At 31.7% G+C, this 22,453-nt stretch overlaps 3 protein-coding genes across 8 annotated transcripts; 2 read left to right on the top strand and 1 right to left on the bottom strand.

Annotated features, from left to right (window-relative positions):
* Positions 1-305: 305 nt before the first annotated feature.
* LOC100798419 ((S)-2-hydroxy-acid oxidase GLO1) lies at positions 306-5,303 on the top strand. Of its 2 annotated transcripts, none has more exons than XM_041018074.1 (11): positions 306-680; positions 1,606-1,778; positions 2,001-2,125; positions 2,278-2,324; positions 2,494-2,570; positions 3,504-3,587; positions 3,722-3,788; positions 3,913-3,975; positions 4,057-4,126; positions 4,236-4,336; positions 4,982-5,303. In XM_041018074.1, the coding sequence occupies exons 2-11, from the start codon at positions 1,633-1,635 to the stop codon at positions 5,111-5,113; spliced, it is 912 nt and encodes a 303-aa protein (XP_040874008.1). In that variant the 5' UTR covers positions 306-680; positions 1,606-1,632; the 3' UTR covers positions 5,114-5,303. The 2 variants fall into 2 exon arrangements, with proteins under 2 accessions (XP_040874008.1, XP_014634291.1); XM_014778805.3 differs by having other exon boundaries at positions 1,603-1,778.
* Positions 5,304-6,214: 911 nt separating this feature from the next.
* On the top strand, positions 6,215-13,428 carry LOC100798937 (peroxisomal (S)-2-hydroxy-acid oxidase GLO1-like). Of its 5 annotated transcripts, none has more exons than XM_041017628.1 (12): positions 6,215-7,658; positions 8,584-8,759; positions 8,973-9,097; positions 10,157-10,203; positions 10,395-10,472; positions 11,575-11,699; positions 11,788-11,854; positions 12,020-12,034; positions 12,118-12,187; positions 12,286-12,386; positions 12,705-12,809; positions 13,119-13,391. In XM_041017628.1, the coding sequence occupies exons 2-12, from the start codon at positions 8,614-8,616 to the stop codon at positions 13,302-13,304; spliced, it is 1,065 nt and encodes a 354-aa protein (XP_040873562.1). In that variant the 5' UTR covers positions 6,215-7,658; positions 8,584-8,613; the 3' UTR covers positions 13,305-13,391. The 5 variants fall into 5 exon arrangements, with proteins under 5 accessions (XP_040873562.1, XP_040873563.1, XP_040873564.1 ...); XM_041017630.1 differs by having other exon boundaries at positions 6,216-7,658; positions 11,972-12,034; positions 12,705-12,762; NM_001371813.1 differs by having other exon boundaries at positions 7,546-7,658; positions 11,972-12,034; positions 13,119-13,428.
* A 5,732-nt stretch (positions 13,429-19,160) lies between these two features.
* On the bottom strand, positions 19,161-21,190 carry LOC100305565 (uncharacterized). Its single transcript, NM_001250244.2, has 3 exons — positions 21,047-21,190; positions 20,756-20,891; positions 19,161-19,482 (listed from the first exon to the last, which is right to left on the bottom strand). The coding sequence occupies exons 1-3, from the start codon at positions 21,109-21,111 to the stop codon at positions 19,231-19,233; spliced, it is 453 nt and encodes a 150-aa protein (NP_001237173.1). The 5' UTR covers positions 21,112-21,190; the 3' UTR covers positions 19,161-19,230.
* Positions 21,191-22,453: the final 1,263 nt, after the last annotated feature.

The following is a 22,453-nucleotide window of genomic DNA, read 5'->3' as shown; positions in this document are numbered from 1 at the left end:
AAAACAAGTGTGTTCACGAGATCTTCCACCTGTAATCCTTCTTTGAGAACCGTGATATTGATCCATCTATAAAAATTAACTTAAACAACAAATAACATGGTAGTTGCACCATTGTAGTTACTGTAAAGAATGCTGAACATCAAGTGATATAAAGTGTAGCACTTTGCCCATGAGATGATGATCATTGCACTCTAGTTTCAGACTTTAATACGATACATTGGATGGTTGATCTAAATCTAATGGACGTAAGTTTTCAACCTAACGAAGTTATGCAGATTGCAGATCAAGGGGTTAAAAATTCGTTTCTGTTTTTGTTTTTTATTACATTATAAACCCTTCTGACCAAGGAAAAGGTGAGACAAAGAAGGGAGTAAAATTATAACTAAAACAAATGGAGCAATCAGAATTTCGAATACACCTAATGCACAAAGGAGCACAACCTCAGTTTTAATCTCGTTCTTTTTTTGTTGGGGGTAAAAAACGCAATTAAGCTTAAAAAAAGTATACTCATCATTTTGTCCCTATGCAATTTCTTTATTATTTCCTCTTGCACATGTTTCTTTGGCTCTGTTACTGTGTTACATGCCTTGTGACTCTTTAACTTTTCTCCACACTTTTTCCTGTTCCTTCTGAGCTTTATCGTATTCCTTACCTTGGCTGCTTGGTATTCCAAACCAAAGGTTCTCCCTTTCAACTTAGTACCTGATTTTAATTCCATGTTACTTGAAGTATTTGATCATAAATTTTTATTGTTACTTGTTGATTATGAACATGATTAACTTTGATTTGCAGTCTTAATTTACGGTTCCTTTCATTTTGGTACTTAATGATTGCAATTGACCGTTTTGGGTACTGTTTGAAGTTTACACAGTTTGGATTTTCAATCTGCTGGATTGTTTCCCATCATGGGTTTCTTCTGAATCTGATCCTAGCTCACTTAATTTTAAAGGGTAAATTGAACTGATCCTATTAGAGGAATTGCTCATCAATATCACAAAGTAAAATGAACCATAAGTTGGGATCTGTTTCCTCTAAAGTGAACACTTTCTTTATAGGATAAACTAAGTAATTTTACATGATGAAAATATCACTGGTAGATATGTAGCATGTTTGGAAACAAGTTGAGAATAGAGGAATCACATTTCAGATGTAGAAGCTATAACTAATAGTTTTGAAAAATCACATCCGAATCATGAAACCAAACATGCTAATTATGTGTACATACATAAGAAATCATGAAAGTGGAGCTTTGATGTGAAAATTTAAGAAGATCCTGATTTCAATAGGTGGGGACTGATGAATCTTTCATTTGACATGGAATGATAAATCTTTTTCAAAAAAGACAACTCTTCTATTGTTGTTAATTGAAATACCATTGAGGGACACAAAAAGACTTGTTTTTCAGCTTTTAGTTGTCACGTTGACCAAGATTGTGTTTTGAAAGGATTCTAACCAGCATGTTTTATAGTGTTCTGAAATGAGTCAGTGAACTTCAGAAATATCCATACTTGCACTTATTGGCATTGCATAGCATCTTTGCATTGAAAAGCATTTGATATGATTTCATGTTACTTAATAACTATACTTGAAACTCACTTTCAGCAGATCCTGCGGACGTCATAAGAAAATCTTATGAAGATGGATATGATAACTAATGTTACCGAGTATGAGGCAATTGCAAAGGAAAATTTGCCAAAGATGGTTTATGACTTCTATGCATCAGGGGCAGAGGATCAGTGGACTTTGAAAGAGAACCGAAATGCATTCTCAAGGATTCTGTAATCTACTTTTCTCAGGAACCAGGACCTCCATTTATTTATCTTTTCTGGTCCCCTAGAAACTTTTCATTCAAAATCTAAGTTTACCTTTCCTTTGATTACTAAGGACACATTAGGATTTCCCTGTTTTAAGAGATTGCAACTTATGCTTCCTTTAATCAATTTTCAATTTTGTTATTCTGAAGCCCTTTTCTCAATATCCATTTGGTTTACTTCAAACAGATTCCGGCTGCGTATTCTTGTTGATTTAAGCAAGATAGACTTGACTACAACTGTATTGGGCTTCAAAATATCAATGCCTATCATGATTGCTCCAACAGCCAAGCAAAAGATGGCTCACCCTGAAGGTATGTGACCAGATTCATTGGTCTGTGTTAATCATAATGTTAATGCATTAATACCTGATTCTTAATATTTTTTTAATTGAAGTTTATTTCTTGCTATAACAACAACATAGAAAAACTTCTGAATTAAAACAAATTATGCAACTTTTGTGCAGGAGAATTAGATACTGCTAGAGCAGCATCAGCAGCTGGCACAATCATGGTTTAACTTTTACCATATTTGTCATGCACTTTGGTTTTATTTCCAGACAAAAGTTATATTCGTTTCCTTGTAGTTTTATTATTTATTTGACTGTATGCCTACTGAACTGCATGCATTTGTTGTACTTAATTACTTTCCAGTAGATTAGTTTTCATAATTTTTGTCACAGACACTATCCTCAACTGCTACTTCCAGTGTCGAGGAGGTTGCTTCAACAGGTCCCGGCATTCATTTTTTCAACTTTATGTGGGTATTTTTTCCTCATTTCTTCTTTCCATAGTTCTCTTTTCTGTGATGTGTGTTAGAAGTCTCCCCCGTGAATACAAGAACATTTTCTTGAAAATGAAACATTTCCAAGCAACTTTGTATAAAACAGGAAATCACTTTCATGAATTATCAATTTATTTTTTGCTTAAATATGTTTTTATCCTTGCTATATACTCAAATTTTATATTTGGTCCCTAATAAATTTTGGTTTTGATGAGTCCTTAATATTTAAAAAGTTTTGTAGAGGTCCTTAGTATTAAGAGGAATTCGTATTAATTATTGATGTGATCAGTTATTTGTGATGTCACATCGTATTAAATATGACATGTAAGTGGACCATGCGTACATGAAATCATATTTTAATTAAAATTAAATTAAAACTAGAAGATATTAAATATAGAAAATATATTAAATAAAATAATATACTAAAAATAAAAAAACATTAAATAAAACCATATAAAAATATAAAAAAAATATTAAATAAAATTTAAAAAGTAAAAATACATTCAATTATTAAATAATTAAATTAAAAATTTATTTACAATGTTTTTTAAAAAATATACACAAAAAGAATTTGTATTGCACTACTTAAAGTCCTAAAACAAAAGAAAGATTATGCTTTATGACTTTAGAGTCATAAAAAAGATTCTTATAACTCTAAAGTCTTAATTAAAAAAATAAATTAAAATTATAAAAAAATATTATGACTTTATTAATTTATATGTTTAACTGATCATCCGTTGTGACTTATGCTTAATTTGAAATTTATCCTCAAATGCTAAATTAAAAAAAAATTAAAAATTATCCCCTTTCTGTTACTTTTGCCGATACTTAGTGCAGCCTCGAGAGGGGTTTCCAAAGATGCACAGGGTTTCTTTAAAAATCTGGGGGCTTGCACTGTTTTGATGGCAGAACTCAGTGCTATATTGCCATGGCAATTGCCCTTACTGTGGACACTCCAGTTCTTGGTCGTAGGGAGGCTGACATCAAAAACAGGTTGGCAACCATTTGGAAATTTCAACCGGAACAGCCTTTCCACTTAACTTTACATGGTCCATCATGATTGAATTAATAACTCTTCTACTTTAAGATATATATACTACTGGCATGCTTCATGGGGTATTTTTCAGATTTACATTGCCGCCAAACATGGTATTTAAGAATTTTGAAAGATTGGATCTTGGAAAGCTGGACAAGGTTTGTGATTACATTGCTATATTCCATTATTGGCATGAAATTTTGAAATTAGGTGGGTTTTTTCCATTATTGGTCACTTCATTGTTGTTACTGTTGTTATTTTCTGTTTGGGATTACATTCCAGACTCGTGACTCTGTTGTTACCACTTATGTTGCTGGACTATTTGATCGGTCACTCAACTGGAAGGTGATATAGATATTTCACACATACAATTTTCTAATCTGTGGCACTGAATGTGGAAGTAATACTATGGTAATCTTGTTTCAGGATATCAAATGGCTCCTTACAATAACTTCATCGCCAATTTTATTAAAGGGTGTACTTACTGTTGAAGATAGTAAGCCTATCAAATAGATACACTCTGTTGCTTCCCTGTCCATTTTATCTTTATTAGGATTGTTTTCTCAATCATGAAGCCAATTCCATATACTATGCTAATAATGTAGCAAGGGTAGCCATACAAGCTGGAGCTGCTGAGATCATTGTTTCCAATCAAGGAGCTCGGCAACTTGACTATGCCCCTGCTACTATTATGGCTTTGGAAGAGGTACTAGATCCTAATCATTTCTGGAATGTTTTAATTAGTTGATTATGCATTATGCATTAAAACTTCAAAGCTGTTATATTTGAATCATTGCAAATAAATAAATAAATTATTAACCGTTTCCTTACTAGTAATGGTTGCATTTTCGTTTTCTTTTAAATTTTTGGGTCCTATTGAATAATGTCATCTTTCAAATTTCAATACATTCAACATAATGGAAATATCGATTGCTTGAGTTGAATGGGTTGTTAAAGCTGCACAAGGAAGAATTCCAGTTTTTCTGGATGGTGGAATTTGCCGAGGGACAGATGTTTTTAAAGCACTAGCTCTTGGAGCAGCTGGTGTATTCCTAAGTACATGAAATTTTGATCACATCATCATAGCAAATTAAACTGTCGAATGCTTAACTACAGTATATGTAAGCTTTCTTGCCTCACTGAAGCATATATTCATCATAGAGGTGCAGTTCCTAAGTTCCACAGTGCATATGATCCTGACTTAGAAATTTCCTCAGAATATGGATTTGTCACAAATGCCAAGGAAACTTATGGAATATGAATTTCTATTTCATTGTTTTACTAATGTTACATTAGAGGCAGACCCCACATTCCAGCTATTTATACCTTTGTCTTTCATCTCAAATTTCAGATTGGTAGACCTGTGATGTTTTCATTGGCTGCTGATGGCGAGGCGGGTGTAAGAAAAGTACTTCAAATGCTTGTTGATGAGTTAGAAGTAACTATGGCACTAAGTGGTTGTCATTCACTCAAGGAGATATAACGCGTGACCATGTTGTCACAAAATGGGATCGTCCAAGATTTATTCCCATGGCAGGATATCACCTTGTTAAGCTATATTCTAAGATAGGAATTGTAGAATAACCTTTTATCTTATTTCATGCTTCAATGGAAAACTTTGTTGTTACAATGAGTCTTGCATTAGCCATCCATTAATAATTTCTACTTCTTTATTTTCATTTCTTGGCAAAAACTTATGTTTCATGATCATGTAACTCTGATTTGATTAGTTACTTGATTTTTTTTGGTTGGAAAATGCTCTTAAGACCATGTAAAATATGTGATGATTACTATGGAATGGAGAACAAGAATAAAATAATTTTTATCTTGAACATTATCTAAGAAATATTAATATTTATCTTGAACATTATCTTATCTTGAAAATTATTTATCTTTTGATTTTTTTTACTCCTAACATTATCCAACTTTTTATATTAACACTATTCAGTTTTTTTAATATTTAGGACAATTATGTTAAGCTAAAAATTATTTCAAAACATGTATAATGATGTATTAATATTCCTTTTTAATTATATACACATAATTTATAAAAAGGTATAAAATTCAAAGTGTAAGGTCTTGTTGCGTGGAAAAATGATTTATTTAATTAGTAATCATGTTTGACTTTTAGTTATAAAATTTTCTTGAACTAGTAGCAACCGTCACAACAAGTGAGATCATCAGGTATTTCTAAATATATCACTAAAAAGAATCGGACACAATATGCCTAGTTGATTGGAATTGAGAAAATTTTGTTCCCATTGTTGCAAACATATAATTCACACAGAAATAAAAAAAAATAGATAAAATTGATAGCTTGTGTGTTATCCTTCAAACCAAAGAACTTAACTAAGTCTTTAAGGGAAAAAAAATATAGGAACTAATAATTCAAAATCAAATTTTGATTAGTTTCTAACTAATAGGTTGATAAATATATTTGGCTCATGAAAAAAAAAGGCAAAATTGTATTTTTGATCCCCTAGTTTATCTTCCGTTTCGGATTTAGTCCCCCAGTAATTTAATTCACGAATTTAGTCCCCCTTATTTTGTAAAATCGTGTAATGTTGGTCTCCTATTCCACAATTGGATCGTTGACCATTAACAAGTGAGATTGACTGTCACGTGTCACGTTCTTATTGGATGATGACGGTCACATGTCATGTTCTAATTAGTTAATGAAAACAGCAATGCATTCATCTTTCATGGAGTTAACATCTCATCAAAACACATGACACGTGCCAGTCATCAACGTCTAATTGTGGCCTTGGATCAAATTCGTAAATTAAATTATTGGAGGACCAAATCCGAAACTGAAGATAAACTGAGGACCAAATTTGCAATTTTGCAAAAAAAAAAAAAGTGACCCGTGCTATCTAACCCTATTAGTGTTTGGAAACATGCTGACAATAGAGAAATCATGTTTGAGATGTTGAAGCTATAATATTATCTTCTGAAAATCACGTCCAAAACGTGTAAAGTCACATACGAAATGTGAAATCAAAAAAATATTTAGCTTCAGTTGAACGCAACAAGAAAACAAACACTCACGAAGCCAAAGAAGTGAAAAAACCAACAAAGAGTGTCATGAGATCTTCCCTATGTCATCCTTCTATATGTGAGTATCGTGATCATGCCATTGTGGATGTGGAAGCAACATTATTCCCGGTGTCATCAAAAGGCATAATGTGTAGGCAATTTGGAGAAGCATTTGAACTGTGTTGGGATGATGCTATTATAAGGACGGACCCAATGGATGATTGGGAATCAGGCCTGGCTTCCTTCAGGGACAAATGTTCAGATTGGTATTAATTATCTTTGGGGATGGAAAGGATCAATGTTTTTATCTGGTCTCTGTTGCATTGCGTGGCTGTTTATAAACAAACGTACGAGAAAAGGGCAATCATGTAATATATGTGCTGCTGAGAAAGAGACAGCTACATCTGTTAAGGGACTGTTCCTTTGCGAAATCTATCTGGAATGTTTTGTTGAACTCACAAAGACATTGGGATTTCTTTGTAATAGATGGATAAGGATGAAGCCTGTAGAGGATTCCAGTGTTTTGATGGCAAAATTCAGTGCTATATACTCTTGAATTGGCATGGCAGAGCAGAGAGGTATTAAAAAGCTGTGTTGAACTGGTTAAGGAAGACTTGAAAATCTACTCACCACTATGCATCTATTCTCAGGAGAGTTAAAGTTTGTGTTCAGAGAAGGGAACTCGGTGCCAGATTGGATGGCTTCATAGGGTCATAGCTTACCTTTGGGATTAGATTCCATGAGCCTCCTGTGATTTTGTAGGGATCAGATCCCAACATAGAGTTTCATTGTAATTGGCTTAAGCCACCCCTTTAAATAAGAAAAATAATACTTATCATTTTGTCACTATGCAATTTCTGTATTATTATTATTTTCCTTGTGTTTCTTTGGCTCTGTTATATGCCTTGTGACTCTTTCACTTTTCTCAACACTTTTTCTTGTTCCTTTTTAGCTTCATCTCGTATTCCTCACCTTGGCACCCCAAGCCAAAGGTTCTCCCTTAGTACCTGATTTTAATTCCGTGTTATTTGCAGTTGTGTATAACATATTTCATCATAAATTCTTATTATTACCCATTGATTATGAACATGATTAACTTTGTTTTGTAGTCTTAGTTTATGGTTCCTTTCATATTTGTACTTGATTATTGCAATTACCTGTTTGCGGTACTGTTTGAGGTTTAAACAATTTGAAAGTTTGGATTTTTAATCTCCTGGTTTGTTTTCCATCATGGGTTTCTTCCGAATTTGATCCTAGCTCACTTAATTTGAAAGGGTGAATTTAAAGTAAAATGACCCCATAAGTTGGGATCTGTTTCCTCTAACGTGAACACTTGCTTTATAGGATAAAGTAAGTAATTTTACTTGTTGAAGAAAATATCACTTGTAGATATTTAACATGTTTGGAAACATATTGAGAATAGAGAAATCACTTTTGAGATGTAGAAACTATAACTATTAGCTTTTTGAAAATCATATCTGAAACATGGAAAATCACATCTGAAACATGAAACTAAACAAGCTAATTATGTGTACATACATAACATATCATGAAAGCGGGGTTTTGATGTGAAAAATTAAGAAGATCATGCTTTCATGTGGTGGGGACTGATGAATCTTTCGTTTGACATGGAATGATAACTCTTTTTCATAATAGACTACTCTTCTGTGGTTGTTAATTGAAATACCATTGATGGACACCAAAAGACTACTTTTTTCTGCTTTTAGTTATCACGTTGACCAAGATTGTGTTTTGACAGGATTCTAACTAGCATGTTTTGTAGTGTTCTGAAATGAGTCAGTGAACTTCAGATATATTCATACTTGCATTTATTGATATTGCATAGCAACTTTGCATTGGAATGGATTTGATATGATTTTATGTTATTTAATTTCTATACTTCAAACTCACTTTCAGCAGATCCTGCGGAAATTGTAAGAAAATCTTATGAAGATGGATATGATAACTAATGTTAACGAGTATGAGGCAATTGCAAAGGAAAAATTGCCAAAGATGGTTTATGATTACTATGCGTCAGGGGCAGAGGATCAGTGGACTTTGAAAGAGAACCAAAATGCATTCTCAAGGATTCTGTAATCTACTTTTGTCAGGAACCAGGACCTTTATTTATTTGTTCGGCCCCGTAGAAACTTTTCATTCAATATCTAAGTTTACCTTTTGATTACTAAGGACACATTAGGATTTCCCTCTGTTATGGGATTGCAACTTATGCTTGCTTTAATTAATTTTCATCTTTTTTATTCTGAAGCCCTTCTCTCAATATCTATTTGGTTTACTTCAAACAGGTTCCGACCGCGGATTCTTGTTGATGTAAGCAAGATAGACTTGACTGCAACTGTATTGGGCTTCAAAATATCAATGCCTATCATGATTGCTCCAACAGCCATGCAAAAGATGGCCCACCCTGAAGGTATGTAATCATACACATTTGTCTGTGTCACATTAAGATATTGCCATTACATTTGGTGCATGTTTGGATTAAAGTTTATAAACCTAAGTCTGAATGAACTTTATTTTGTAAATTGAGTATGCAAAAGCAATTTTTCCTTTACCTCTATTTCAAACTGAGTTTCAAGGCAAAATTAGGATAAAATTCAGTTTTAATTGAATCCAACTGAAAATGAAACAAAAAGTTTTTTCAGTTTTACTTTTTGAGCAGACCTTGAAAGCATCTAAACATAACTTCAGTCTTTTGTTGTTGTTTTATATAACTACTTCATAGTCATAAAGGCAAAAGGCACACAATTATACATTCCCATACCTTGAGGTGGAATGATTATAGGATGAGATATAGAATGCCATAATGTAGCTTCCTAGCATTTAATTGAATTAGAAGGCATCTTGTGGCTCTTTAAAAGAAAGCTTATGGAGTATGTTTATGCTGAAACTGGTATCGGTTTTGTATGCTTTAGTATGCTATGAGCACAAGAACATGAAAGGAGGATTTAAAAGAGGTTTTCTTAATTACAAAGACAGGAGAACATTTCCTTCTCAACAAAAACTGCTGTTATCCTTCCTTAAATAAGATTGCAATCCCATATGAAGCAAATGAGTTTATCTTAAAAATCTCAGTCAATTTCATATAACCGTTTTTGGAGAAAATACCAGCAAGTTAAGTCTGTCTAACTTGTTTTCTAAAATGTTTGCAATAATTGAAGACGATCTCAAGAAACCGATGTTTTCAAATGAAACAGAAAATGGTTTGGGAGCTTCTGGAAATTTTATTTTATTTTTTAGTGTTTTATAGAGTAGAATATTGCACAATGCTTCAATCTTGACGTCGTTTGACTATTGTGGTTGTTATTTCTAGTATAACTACAAATTATCAGAATTAAACATAAACTATGCTGATATTGTTAATGCATAAGTCCCTGATTCTTAATATATTTTTAATTGAAGTTTATTTCTTATTACCACAACAATTGAGAAAAACTTCTGAATTAAAACAAATTATGAAACTTTTGTTCAGGAGAATTAGCTACTGCTAGAGCAGCATCAGCAGCTGGCACAATCATGGTTTGGCTTTTACCATATTTGTCATCCACTTTGGTTTTTTTTTTCCAGACAAAAAATATATATATATTTCCTTGTATTTTTATCATTTATTTGACTGTAATATAAAATTCTATATGCCTACTGAACTGCATGCATTTGTTGCACTTGATTACTTTCCAACAGATTAGTTTTCATAAGTTTTTTTGTCACAGACACTATCTTCATGGGCTACTTCCAGTGTCGAGGAGGTTGCTTCAACAGGTCCCGACATTCGTTTTTTTCAACTTTATGTGAGTATTTTTTCCTCATTTCTTTTTCCACAGCTCTCTTTTCTGTGATGTGTGTTATAAGTCTCCCCCTTGAATACAATAAGATTTTCAGGCAACTTAGTATAAAACAGGAAATCACTTTTATGAATTGTCAATTTATGTTTTTTTGGTTGAACTTTTATCAATGCTTTAATGAGTTTCGCAAATTAAGGCTTCATTCCTGCATACTGCCACTGGGCAATGTATTACTTGCATTTTGATAGCAATACTACAGCAGCACTAGGCATGATAACAGCAACAACATGATGCCCAATAGCAGGCCCAAAAGATCCACTAGGAAGCCCACCTGTTTCAGTGATTACGGACAACAATGGATAGGCACTGCATCCATTCTGTTGTTTCCATTAGTGCTTATCCACTAATTCTGTTACTGCAAAATATCTCCACTCTGTTATAACCGTAAGATAGGAATTCTGTTACTAGTGTTAGCACAGCAGGACAACGATTGGCCTTAGCCTTGCGCTCAAGTTCCAGTATAAATGTAAGAGAAATTATCCAGTACTTATCTTAGTGTAGTTTAGCATAGCTAGCATAGTTAGGTTCCTAACACTTTTTGTTTCCAGTGTTTTTTGCTAGAAAAGATCTTAATAGTTTCACGAATAATTTCTTTTCCTTGCTCTGTAATTTCCACCACACTTCCTTTAATAACAAAATGTTATTCTCTTGGCTTCAATTATGCAAGCACTTGTTAGGATATAAGAAGGAAAAGTTAGTTAAGATGGCTAGACTATTAATGAGTTAGTTAGTTAGTGAGTTAGAGGGGTTGATTAGATAGATATAAGGGAAGAAGGATAGGAGAGAGAGGAGATTTGTTTTCATTGTAAATTGAGCATTAAGTCTTTGTGAAAGGAGAAATCCTTTGTGAAGGGAAAACAAAACCCTTGGAAGATAGTTTTTTCTCCTATATTCTGTTCTTTTCTTACAATTCAGTAAAGTTCTTTATTTTCTTTCTCATTTCAATTCTTGGTTCCTAACAGCACTAATATGAATATCTCCTCTTATCCAAAATTCTCAACAATCTTGTGTTAATACCTAATATGTTACTGTTCTTTTCTTCTCTCAGGTGTTTAAAGATAGAAATGTGGCTGCTCAGCTCGTGAGAAGAGCTGAAAGAGCTGGTTTTAAGGCGATTGCCCTTACTGTGGACACTCCAATTCTTGGTCGTAGGGAGGCTGACATCAAAAACAGGTTGGCACTTGGCAACCATTTTGAAATTTCAATGGAAAGTCTTTTCTAAAACTTTACATTGGTCATTGTTTGATGGGGTATTTTACAGATTTACATTGCCATCACACCTGGTATTGAAGAATTTTGAAGGATTGGATCTTAGAAAACTGGACAAGGTGTGTGATTACATAGCTACTTTCCATTATTGTTATGAAATTTTGAAAACAGATGGCTTTATCCATTATTGGTCATCTTCTTGTTGTTGTTATTTTCTGTTTGGGATTACATTCCAGACTAGTGACTCTAATGTTGCCTCCTATGTTGCTGGACCATTTGATCAGTCATTCAACTGGAAGGTGATATAGATATTTGACATATACAATTTTCTAATATGTTGCACTGAATGTGGAAAGTAATACTATGGTAAATCTGGTTTCAGGATATCCAATGGCTCCAAACAATCACTTCATTGCCAATTTTATTAAAGGGTGTACTTACAGCTGAAGATAGTAAGCCTTTCAAACAGATGCACTTTATTCCTTCCTTCTCCATTTTATCTTTATTGGGATTGTTTTCTGAATCATGACTCCAATCCCATATAATGTAGCAAGGATAGCCGTACAAGCTGGAGTTGCTGGAATCATTGTTTCCAATCATGGAGCTCGCCAACTTGACTATGTCCCTGCTACTATTATGGCTTTGGAAGAGGTACTAGATCCTAATCATTTCTGGTGTGTTTTTACCAATTGAAATAAAAATGAACCACTTCCATGCTATAATTGTCGATAGTAGAACTTAAGTCTTGCCCATTCTTTGTTTGATTTTTTAGCTAATCATGCATTGTGCATTAAAACTTTAAAGCTGTTATATTTGAATCGTTATAAATATCTTTTTTTTGCCTGTTTCCTTACTTGTAATCGTCCCATTTTTCATCTTTTTATTTTAAATTTCTTGGTCCTATTGAAGAATAATGTTACTTTTCAATTCATTAACATGTTGGAAATATTGGTTGCTTGAATTGACTAGGTAGTTAAAGCTGCACAAGGAAGGATTCCAGTTTTTCTGGATGGTGGAATTCGTAGAGGTACAGATGTTTTTAAAGCACTAGCTCTTGGAGCAGCTGGTGTATTCGTAAGTACACTAAAGTTTGATCACACCATCATAGACAATTAATTAAACTGTTGAATGCTTTCTTGCGATACTGAATCAAAGCATATATGCATCATAGAGGTGCAGTTTCTAAGTTCCACGGTGCATATGATCCTGATCTAAGAAATTTCCTCAGAATATGGATTTCCCAAAAATGCTAAGGAAACTTATGGAATATGCTTTCTATTTCATTGTTTTCTAGTGTTTCATTAGATGCAGATGATCTAAAATAATCTAGCTAACCCCACATTCCTGCTATTTATATCCTTTGCCTTTCATCTCAAATTTCAGATTGGTAGACCAGTGCTGTTTTCATTGGCTGCTGATGGTGAGGCTGGTGTGAGAAAAGTACTTCAAATGCTTCGTGATGAGTTTGAACTAACTATGGCTCTAAGTGGTTGCCGTTCACTCAAGGAGATAACTCGTGACCATGTTGTCACAGAGTGGGATCGCCCAAGATTTGCTCCTAAGTTATGAAATGACAGGAGTAGGACTCCACCTTGATAGGAATTTTAGAATAACCTTTGATCTTATTTCATGATTCAATGGAGAACTTTGTTGTTACAATGAGCCTTAATGCATTAGTTATTGGTAATTGCTACTTCTTTCCTTTCACTCTACAGAATAAGTTTATATCTGTGGGCTCAATTAATTCATTGCACTTGGTGGATTTGGTAAACTATAGAAACATAATTGCCAACAAAATGTACTTTTTTTCTTAAGAAAAGCTTAAGTTTTATGATCATGTATCTCCATTTAGGTGCGACAATTTTGATTTGATTAGTTGCTTGATGTCGTTGGATTGAAAATGTCCCCAAGACCATGTAAAAGATGTGATGGTTATCATGGGATGGAGAACAATACACATCACATTTCGAACAAAAGATACCTAGGACCACAAGACATTCATGGCTAAGGTCACCCTCTTAAAATGTTTGGTACACTGCTCTTGACCAAGTGAGATGAACTGACCTTATCACCTATTTTGTCTTTAACCCAAGCTATTTGCCACATTTTCTTTTTTGCCTTACACATGAAAATTGCATCCTCTTAAATAACTTGATGTCCCCTTACTTAAATAGCCTTACTCATAAATAGCTAAAAGGAACCTACCACACTCAAAAGGCGACTTGTCATTGCTTTAATTTCTAACCCCCAAAGAAACCCATTGATCGCATCATCTACAAGACAATACTTTTTCTTTCAATTCCCCCCCCCACTTTTTGACTCGAAACCACTGTAAATGCAAACCATGAGACTTTACAAAGCTAGGAGCCAACCATGAACAAAATCCATGATGAACACATGGACCTTCTTAAAAAGAAAATACCCACAACATATTGTGCTTGATACAACGTCATGTACATGAATTAAGATACAACGTCGACAAGCACCACTTTCATTTGCATGGGATATAGTGTCTTCTTTGAACAAAAATAAGCCAAATTACTGGTGCTTGCCGACGAATCAAGTATATGGCACCACTTTTTCAGAGCTAGTTTCGACAAGTGCCTAACTCTATACGTTGAAGATGGACTGGAAGGTGTATACCCAAAACCTTTGCAACTTTATCTATTTTTTTAGAATATATTCTACAAGTAGAGAAGAAATTTTTAATTTTAAATAAATGATATGTCTAGAATCCATAAAAATTAAGTTAAACAACACATGCTAGTTGCAATTGCACCTTTATAGTTATTTTAAAGAATGCTGAACATTAAGTGATACACAAACTGTAGCACTTAGCCCCTGAGATGAAGATCATTGTACTCCAGTTTCCGACTTCAACATGAGAATTTGGATGGTTGATATAAATCTTATGAACAATAAGTTTTCAGCCTAATGAAGCAATGCATGCAGATTGCAGATCAAGGGGTTAAATTCGTTTCTGTTTTTGTTTTTCCTTTCCTTTTTGTTACATAGGACATAGAACTTTCAGACCATGGAAAAGGAGAAGCAAAGAAGGGATCAAAGTTATAACAACTCAAGACAAATGGATCGGAGCAAACAGAATTTCAATTACACCGAATTCAAAAAGGAATGCAACCTCAGTTTTAATCTCGTGTTTTTTTTACATGGGAGCAATCCTACTTGAACTCGAACTAAATAAGATTATTATAGATAACATAACTTTTCTTTTAAGTATTTAATTATCACAGTTGTACATATACCGAAGACTCAAACTCAATATCAATGATCGAACTGGCACAATTTTGTATCAGTTGATTTTAATCTCAGTTTATTCCTAATCCTCTTTGTTTTTATCTGATACTGGTATTCAGGTTTAACATCGAAGAGCTTATAATTAATATATTGTAGTTGTAGCTTATATTACTGACGAATCTGGCGATATTGTTCAATCCTGATGAGTAATGAAAGCAAAGAACATATATACAACAAATGATAGGTAATTCAGTTCCTCGATCAAATGCTATCCTCTTATTCTCAAGTAAGTCAAGAGTTGTGTTTCATCTGCAACCATGGTTCCCAAACGTCATTTTCAAGAAATGTGTCACTGTCACTTTGAAATAGAACCAACAACACGTACAAGATTCCATGTTAAAGGTTCACGAAAAATATACCCCTATTCATTGGTTGGTTTATGGATTTGGGGTTAGTGACACTGACACAATGATGCCATACAGTGCAATATTGAAAACGTTTTACTTGAGTGTGTCACAAATCACGGTGTCTTTTTCAATGGGTTTAGTGAAATTCATACATTTTAAATTTGATGTGTATGGTGGAATGGGCAGAAGAAAATACCCACAACATGGACATGGATTGTCTGCTGTCACAGCATTGACTGCATGTAATCCTCACCATTAAATATTTAAATAAAATATAAGTGAAAAAATCTGGTCCTTTCGATTGTGACTGCAGGATCCAAGGCAATCCGGGCCCCCCGGCCCACAACATAGCCAAAGATAAAAAAAAAAAAAAAAAAACCAACAAAGAGTGTCACGCGCGAGATTCTCTCCATTTGTATGTCCATTTTCACATGCCTCAGAAGTTCACAATTCCACGATCTATTTCCTCATTATCTATGATAAATAATTTTCCTTTAAATCCATCCCGAAACAATGAGCCAACCTTATCAAGCATGCATGGTTGAGTAACTTAGGAGTTACGAAGACCGCAGCAAGTTTTTTTTTTTAATATATATATATACATATATATTTTGGTAAAAACTTCATCTGTCAATGACAGACTGTCATGCTCCAAGCAAAGCTTCTCCAAGCAAAGCTTTTTTCTTTCTGTGATTTAGGTAAGAGAAAGCATATATTTGCATTGTTGCATGGGATAGGGTCAAAAGAATGCTGAACATTAAATGATGGTAGTTGCACCATTACTAGTTACAAACTAACAAAACTTTTTTTTTAATTTCTATCAGCATTTAACACAACTGTATTCAAAACTTAAATTTGAAACTATTCCTAGTTATACCGAAATATCAGTATCTGTTGGCTTGTGCTTTATTCTCAGTTTATTCAAAATCTTCTTTCCAAACAAAATTATAAATTTGGTTTCTTATTTGTCTCATAATTTGATTTTTTTTTTCTCCTATAATTTCATTTACGAATTTAATATTCCAATTTTTTTAATCCCGTTATTTCAATCAGTTCCAAAATTTGACATTAACTATTAATTGTTTATCTGGATTGTCATGTGTTGTATTTTTATTGAACATTGACCGTTACGTGTCGCGATTTTATTAAAGGTTGTTGTTGTTAATTAAGTGCATGAAATTTAACGTTTCATAAATATGTGACACGTGACGATCAACGTCTAATAAAAATATGACATGTGGTGATCAACAGTAAAAATAACAAGATTGAAAAAATAAAACAAGAAACTAAATTTGTGAATTAAATTATAGACACCAAATTTATAATTCTAAAATAGAAGAATAAATTTATAACTTTATCATATTTAATATTGAAAGTATTCAGGTTGAACAAGGATGAAGAGCCTATAAATATATATCCTAGTTTATATCTAACCATATTATTCAATCCTAATGAGCAAAGATTAATTAATGAAAGGTAAGCATATATAAGTACAAACAATTAAGGGATAGGTATGTAGTTCAGTTCCTCGAATGTTATACAAGGTAGTACGTCAAATTAAAGTTGCGTTTCATGTCGGAATCATGGTTCCTAATTCCAAAACGACATTTTCAAGAAGAATGGACACTGACATTTAATTTTAAAGATGTAGCAGCACGGTGCAATTTTAAAAACGTTTTTATTCTTGCAGTGTGATTACAAAGGTTCAGCAAGTCTTTCGCCGACACTTCTTAATTGCTTTCTAAGTTTCCTTATTAAAAGGATTATATTAGTTATACAATTTTTTTTATCTAAATTTCTTATATATCGACCATCTTATTATACATTTTTCTGTTTTTTAATCTCTATTTTTATTTCTTTTTATTCTATAAAATATATGAAAAATTGTACAAATTCATAAAAGTCACGAATCATGGTATCCCTTTTTATAATAAAATTATGGAAAAAAATATTAGCGAATACCTTGAAGCAAGCAATAAAAAAATCCAAAAATATTTTTTATATAAAAAAATATAACATGTAATATTATGAATATACCTTTGTTACAACTGTACACTCAAAAATATAATGGTAATCAACATTTTTCACAAATAAAATTACAACAACAAAATTTACATCGTAGAAAAAATAATAACAAACACATGAATTTAACATAATTCGACACCTCTTGCATATGTTTATCGAACCGCGTCTCAAAAATATTTTCCTATCACAAAAATAATTACAAAATTGCAACTCATCCTAAATAGTGTATCACTCAATCCGAGTATCTCATCCAATAGTTACAAAAAATTATAACACTTTTGCACAAAGATACTTTTCTCTCAATAATATGACTTTATTTTACAATCTCTCTTCTCATACACTCTCTTGTGTTGTTTCTCCAATAATTCTCTTCTTTATTTATAGTAAAAATTGTCAACAACTATAATAAATAAATTTTCTTAAAAGTTGAAACAAAAACAACTTTCAATGCATGCATTCAAATAAATTTTATCTAGTAAAATTTAATATTTCACTTTGTATTTAAATCACCTAAATCTTAGTGATAAAAAAAATTTAATTCCCACTATACATTAAATACACTTTATCTTTTAACTTGAAATTCTAAAAAGATTTTAAACTCAAAATTATCAACTCATTTAAATTACTTTTTTTTTGTGTTTCGCCAAACTACAGATAAAAGAAACAAGAAAGGTATATATCCGTTCAAAAGAGAGAGTAGTGGGATGAAAAGAATTGATCATAAGAAAATGATAGGAAAGGAAAGAAAAGGGATTAGGAAAATAGTAAAAGAATAAATACTAACTTCTAATATGTCTATTTTTAAGTGAATAGAAAAAATAACTTACTTATAAATTATTCTTTTATAAATAACATATATATTTTTAGTATGTATTCTTTTAAATTTTTAAACCATAAATAAGATTTAACAGGTCAGTAAACTGTGAACATTCACATGAGTAATGCTAAATCCTCCTAAATGTGAACACCGCTAAGAATTGTTAAAATTATTCTGTGAGCTTTAGGCAAACAGGCAATGCAAATATCGATCACTTTGAATTTATAAATTAAAGAATAAACAAAAAATAATCACTTTAATTATTTTTCTAATTATTAGTAGACACGCGAACACACCCACACATACATCCACCAAACATGTACATGCGCATGTGTGCGCTCACAAACATGAGAAATTAACTTATTCTAAATTTATTTATTTATGCTTAAATTAAGCTTTATATAAACAATAAATTTCTTTGATTTGAAATTCGAGTTAAATAAATCAATTATACAAAATTTTATATAATTTATAAATTATTTCATATTTTCATTAATTAATTTTATTTTAAACATATAATATATTTTTCAAAATATATAAAAAAAATATCAGCTATAAGACTATATATAACTATAAATATTCAATTTATTCAAAAAAAATTAACATATATATAAATTACATATTTTAACAGTTAATTTTACAAATTTTACATTAAAAATATATATATAACACTTATGTAAAAATATATATAAATTACATGTTTTAAGAATTCATCGGATTGAAGTGTACTATTTTTTGGTATAGATAAACTAGATTAAAAACTTTTTTGTCATTTGGAAAAAGTCAATTAGCTAAATCTTGAACTCCAAAAAAACAGTATATATACACATACACACACTAAGAAACCATACATTATTAACGAAGAAATTGTATGAGTTTCATAACCGCACTTAATTAATTTACAAGCCCAACTGTGTTGGGGAAAAAGGGATTTCATTCATCATAGATAGTATAGTCTTGCAACAAGGTAGCCAACAACCAACCCAAATTTTCATTTGTTTTCCCTTGATGATTTTGATAATTTAACATTAATTAGCTCGTGATGGTATGGGGATGTTTCTTGGACACGATTCTTTCTCTTCTGGAGAAACCTCTGCAGTGATCTTTTCATGGAAAGTCCAGTGCCGGGGCTATACATGTTATGAGGTGATTGCAGTAATATTGGTGAAGATGGTTCTGACCCCGTTGGTGTCATCACTCTTTTCTCCATCTCTTTATTTGCTAGCATTAATATGGATCTGGCCTGCATGCAATACACATGACCCCACTCTTTAGAACTCTTTTTCATAATCCAAATAATTGACCTCAGGACTCCTGCACCATGTGAATATTCTGCGCCTAAAATTATCGACTCATTTATTATTTTTCTTTATTCAGTAGTAGTAGTATTATGAAATAAGGTGACTCGATAAAAAGAAAACCTCTCGAGAAAAACATGCACCAAATTAAAGGCAAAAGTGTCGATAGGTTCCACTGTTGTGTCCAAATTTTTTAGGTCTAATAATGAGTCTTTGCTTTTATACCCCGAAACTTCTTGGAAACCCAATTCTAACTAAGCAGTCAAATAGTCATAAATACGACCTTCAACCTTTTATATCTTTCGTTTGTCTTGTACTGGTTTATCACCAACTTGTCTGCAAGACTTTTCCCTAAATAAATATCTTTATTCTCTCTCAGGGTATAGTCAAATATTATATTTTATTACTTACTCATCTCATTATAACTCACTATCTGACAAATTATATAATTAACCACAGTCACTGTGGGCACCTCTTTATTTGTAAGAACTTATTAATATTTTTTTATTTTTTTATCTCTCTTTTTATCACATTATATACTTATATATTTCTCTTTCTCCCTGGTTATTAATTAGCACTTGAGTGTCCAAGTATAGTTTTCCTAATTATTTACCCCATGAATGTTCAGTTTAACAAAAATGTTATGCAGTAATGGATAGCTGCTTCTTTGTTATAATAAAATACGTAGAATACTATACCATTAAAATTATAGACAAAATAAAATAGATATTTAATTATATTTTTCCATTGATGATAGTAGATAAAAAAATACACTTATATAAAGGTGTCAACAACTGAATAATGATCATACAAGTATCATCTAGCAAATTTTAAGGAATTAAAAGTAAATAAAATTAAAAGATATCATAATATATTCTACTATACTATATCTAGCTTAATTCAACAAGGTCCTTTTACCGTTTAAGCTTCAAGGTGTTTTTTACCATCCTAGACTAGCTATCTTAACAACACCCAATAAATGTAAACATCTTATCCAAACTCTTCATTTCTTTCTCTTTTTTTTTTTCAAATCACATTAACAATCATATCAATTATTTGTCTTCTACCTCTTCTTATTTTTTCCCAGGTGTCTACACCACCAAATCAAAGATTATATATTTTCCAAAAAATATAGAGAAAGAGATTACTTAATTAAATGGAAAAATAAAGAAATAAATAAAGAACAGTGATAAACAAAAGGAGCATATATGTATATACCTGAAGCTCTGTGACATCTGAAACTGAAATCTTGCCATCATAGAAAATGGTCAGCGGATGTTGTGGTTGTGGTTGCTGTTGCTGTTGATGGTGGGCGACCTGTTGTTGGGGTCTCTCACTAACTTCTGCTTCCATCCTTCCATTCAAACACACAAAAGAAATTAAAAACTCAGAAACCATGAATTAATCCAAAGTACAAGCTTGTGCAAATTAATATATAGACAAATATATCAAAACTCATCACAAAGTAAAACCTTAATTAAAAAGAGAAGAGAGAGAAAACCAGCTTACATGGGGCGAAGATCGGAGAGGGAAGGAGGGAAAAGGCGAAGCTCCAAGTTGCAATTCTTCCTCATCTTCTATATTCTTTGAGTAAAGATTGAACTGTGATGAAGAGAAAAAGTAAAGATAACGTGTATACAAATACCACATATAGAAAAAAAAAAGATATGGAGGATGGTAGATGTATATATATATATATATATATATATATGATTGAAGAATTTGGAAAGCACTGGTATACAGTGTTAGTTGTAGGCAGCGAAAGCAAAAGCACGTTAGAGTTGTAATATTTGTTGGGGGGGTTTTATTATTAAATTCAATTTGAGCACATGTTTCACGGTTTTTAATATTTGTGACAGAAGGCGACGGCGTGATGAGTGACGAATGAATGTGTTGATGATGGCATTGCTGCGTGCGGTGCGGTGCGGTGCGGTGGGCAACACCCCTGACGTTGTTTGTCACTCTTGCTTGCCAATGAAACGACACGTGCTTTGCGCCAAACCATTCATTCATCAAATATATTTTTTTTTTATTTTTAACTACTACTAATTTTATAAATAATTGTCACTTTTTTAAGTCTTTTTCTTTTAACATTATAATATACTGGTAATAAATAAGATCTTAAGGATAAAGATGCGAAATATATAAAAAAAAAAGAGAATCAAATACTTTAAACTATTGTTAATTTGATACTCCGTACGTATGATGTGAATCATGTGATATATTATAATACGAGTTTCATTCTGGTTACATTCAATCTAAAAAAATTATAATTTTAATTCATGAGAAATTATGCTGATAAGAATTTTAAAGTAATTATTTACTTTAAAAGTTGGAAAAATTATAAGTAATTATATACTTTTTTATACTATTGGTGTATTTAAATTAAAATTCTATAATATAATATAATATAAAAATTAAGAATATAAGAGTCATGCATTATTAGTGTAAGTGTTTTACTATTAATTATTAGAAATTATTCTTATGAACATACATAATAATTTATAATTATAATTGAATGATATGTAAAAAAAATACATATCAACACATATATTATTCATTAAGAGATTAATTTTTCAAATCTAATTAGAATATGTCATCACTGTAAAATAATTTTTTGTACTATCATTTAATTATAGAGTACTGTATATAGTTAGATTGTTATTTTTTTTTAATGAGTGCGTTTGGTTTAAGGAGCAAAGGTGAAGGAAAGGTTTTGAAAGAAAAGAAAGAAAAATTGTAGAGTCTCAGATAATGTTTTAGGTTATTAATTTGACTGTGTAAAAAGTAAAAAGAAACAAAAGAATGTATTTAAAATGATACAAAATCATATCTAAAATATTTTTTGATTAGTTCATTTAGTATAAACAAAGTTTGCATTGATATTGTATATTAATATTAATTTTAATTATATCT

The sequence above is a fragment of the Glycine max genome, chromosome 8, assembly GCF_000004515.6.
Source record: "Glycine max cultivar Williams 82 chromosome 8, Glycine_max_v4.0, whole genome shotgun sequence".
Taxonomy (NCBI): domain Eukaryota; kingdom Viridiplantae; phylum Streptophyta; class Magnoliopsida; order Fabales; family Fabaceae; genus Glycine; species Glycine max.
Note: the sequence above shows the minus strand (reverse complement) of the source record. Positions and strands in the feature narration are given on the sequence as shown.

Excerpts from the sequence above, each read along its gene's own strand:
- LOC100798419 (XM_041018074.1), top strand. The coding sequence starts at position 1,633 with ATGAAGATGGATATGATAACTAATGTTACCGAGTATGAGGCAATTGCA. Across the intron at positions 2,571-3,503 it reads ATTCATTTTTTCAACTTTAT|AACTCAGTGCTATATTGCCA; the intron begins GTGGGTATTTTT and ends TTTTGATGGCAG. Across the intron at positions 3,789-3,912 it reads ATCTTGGAAAGCTGGACAAG|ACTCGTGACTCTGTTGTTAC; the intron begins GTTTGTGATTAC and ends ATTACATTCCAG.
- LOC100798937 (NM_001371813.1), top strand. The coding sequence starts at position 8,614 with ATGAAGATGGATATGATAACTAATGTTAACGAGTATGAGGCAATTGCA. Across the intron at positions 11,855-11,971 it reads ATCTTAGAAAACTGGACAAG|ACTAGTGACTCTAATGTTGC; the intron begins GTGTGTGATTAC and ends ATTACATTCCAG. Across the intron at positions 12,188-12,285 it reads TGTACTTACAGCTGAAGATA|CAAGGATAGCCGTACAAGCT; the intron begins GTAAGCCTTTCA and ends CATATAATGTAG.
- LOC100305565 (NM_001250244.2), bottom strand. The coding sequence starts at position 21,111 with ATGAGGAAGAATTGCAACTTGGAGCTTCGCCTTTTCCCTCCTTCCCTC. Across the intron at positions 20,892-21,046 it reads CTCTCCGATCTTCGCCCCAT|GATGGAAGCAGAAGTTAGTG; the intron begins GTAAGCTGGTTT and ends TTTGAATGGAAG. Across the intron at positions 19,483-20,755 it reads CAGATGTCACAGAGCTTCAG|GCCAGATCCATATTAATGCT; the intron begins GTATATACATAT and ends TATTGCATGCAG.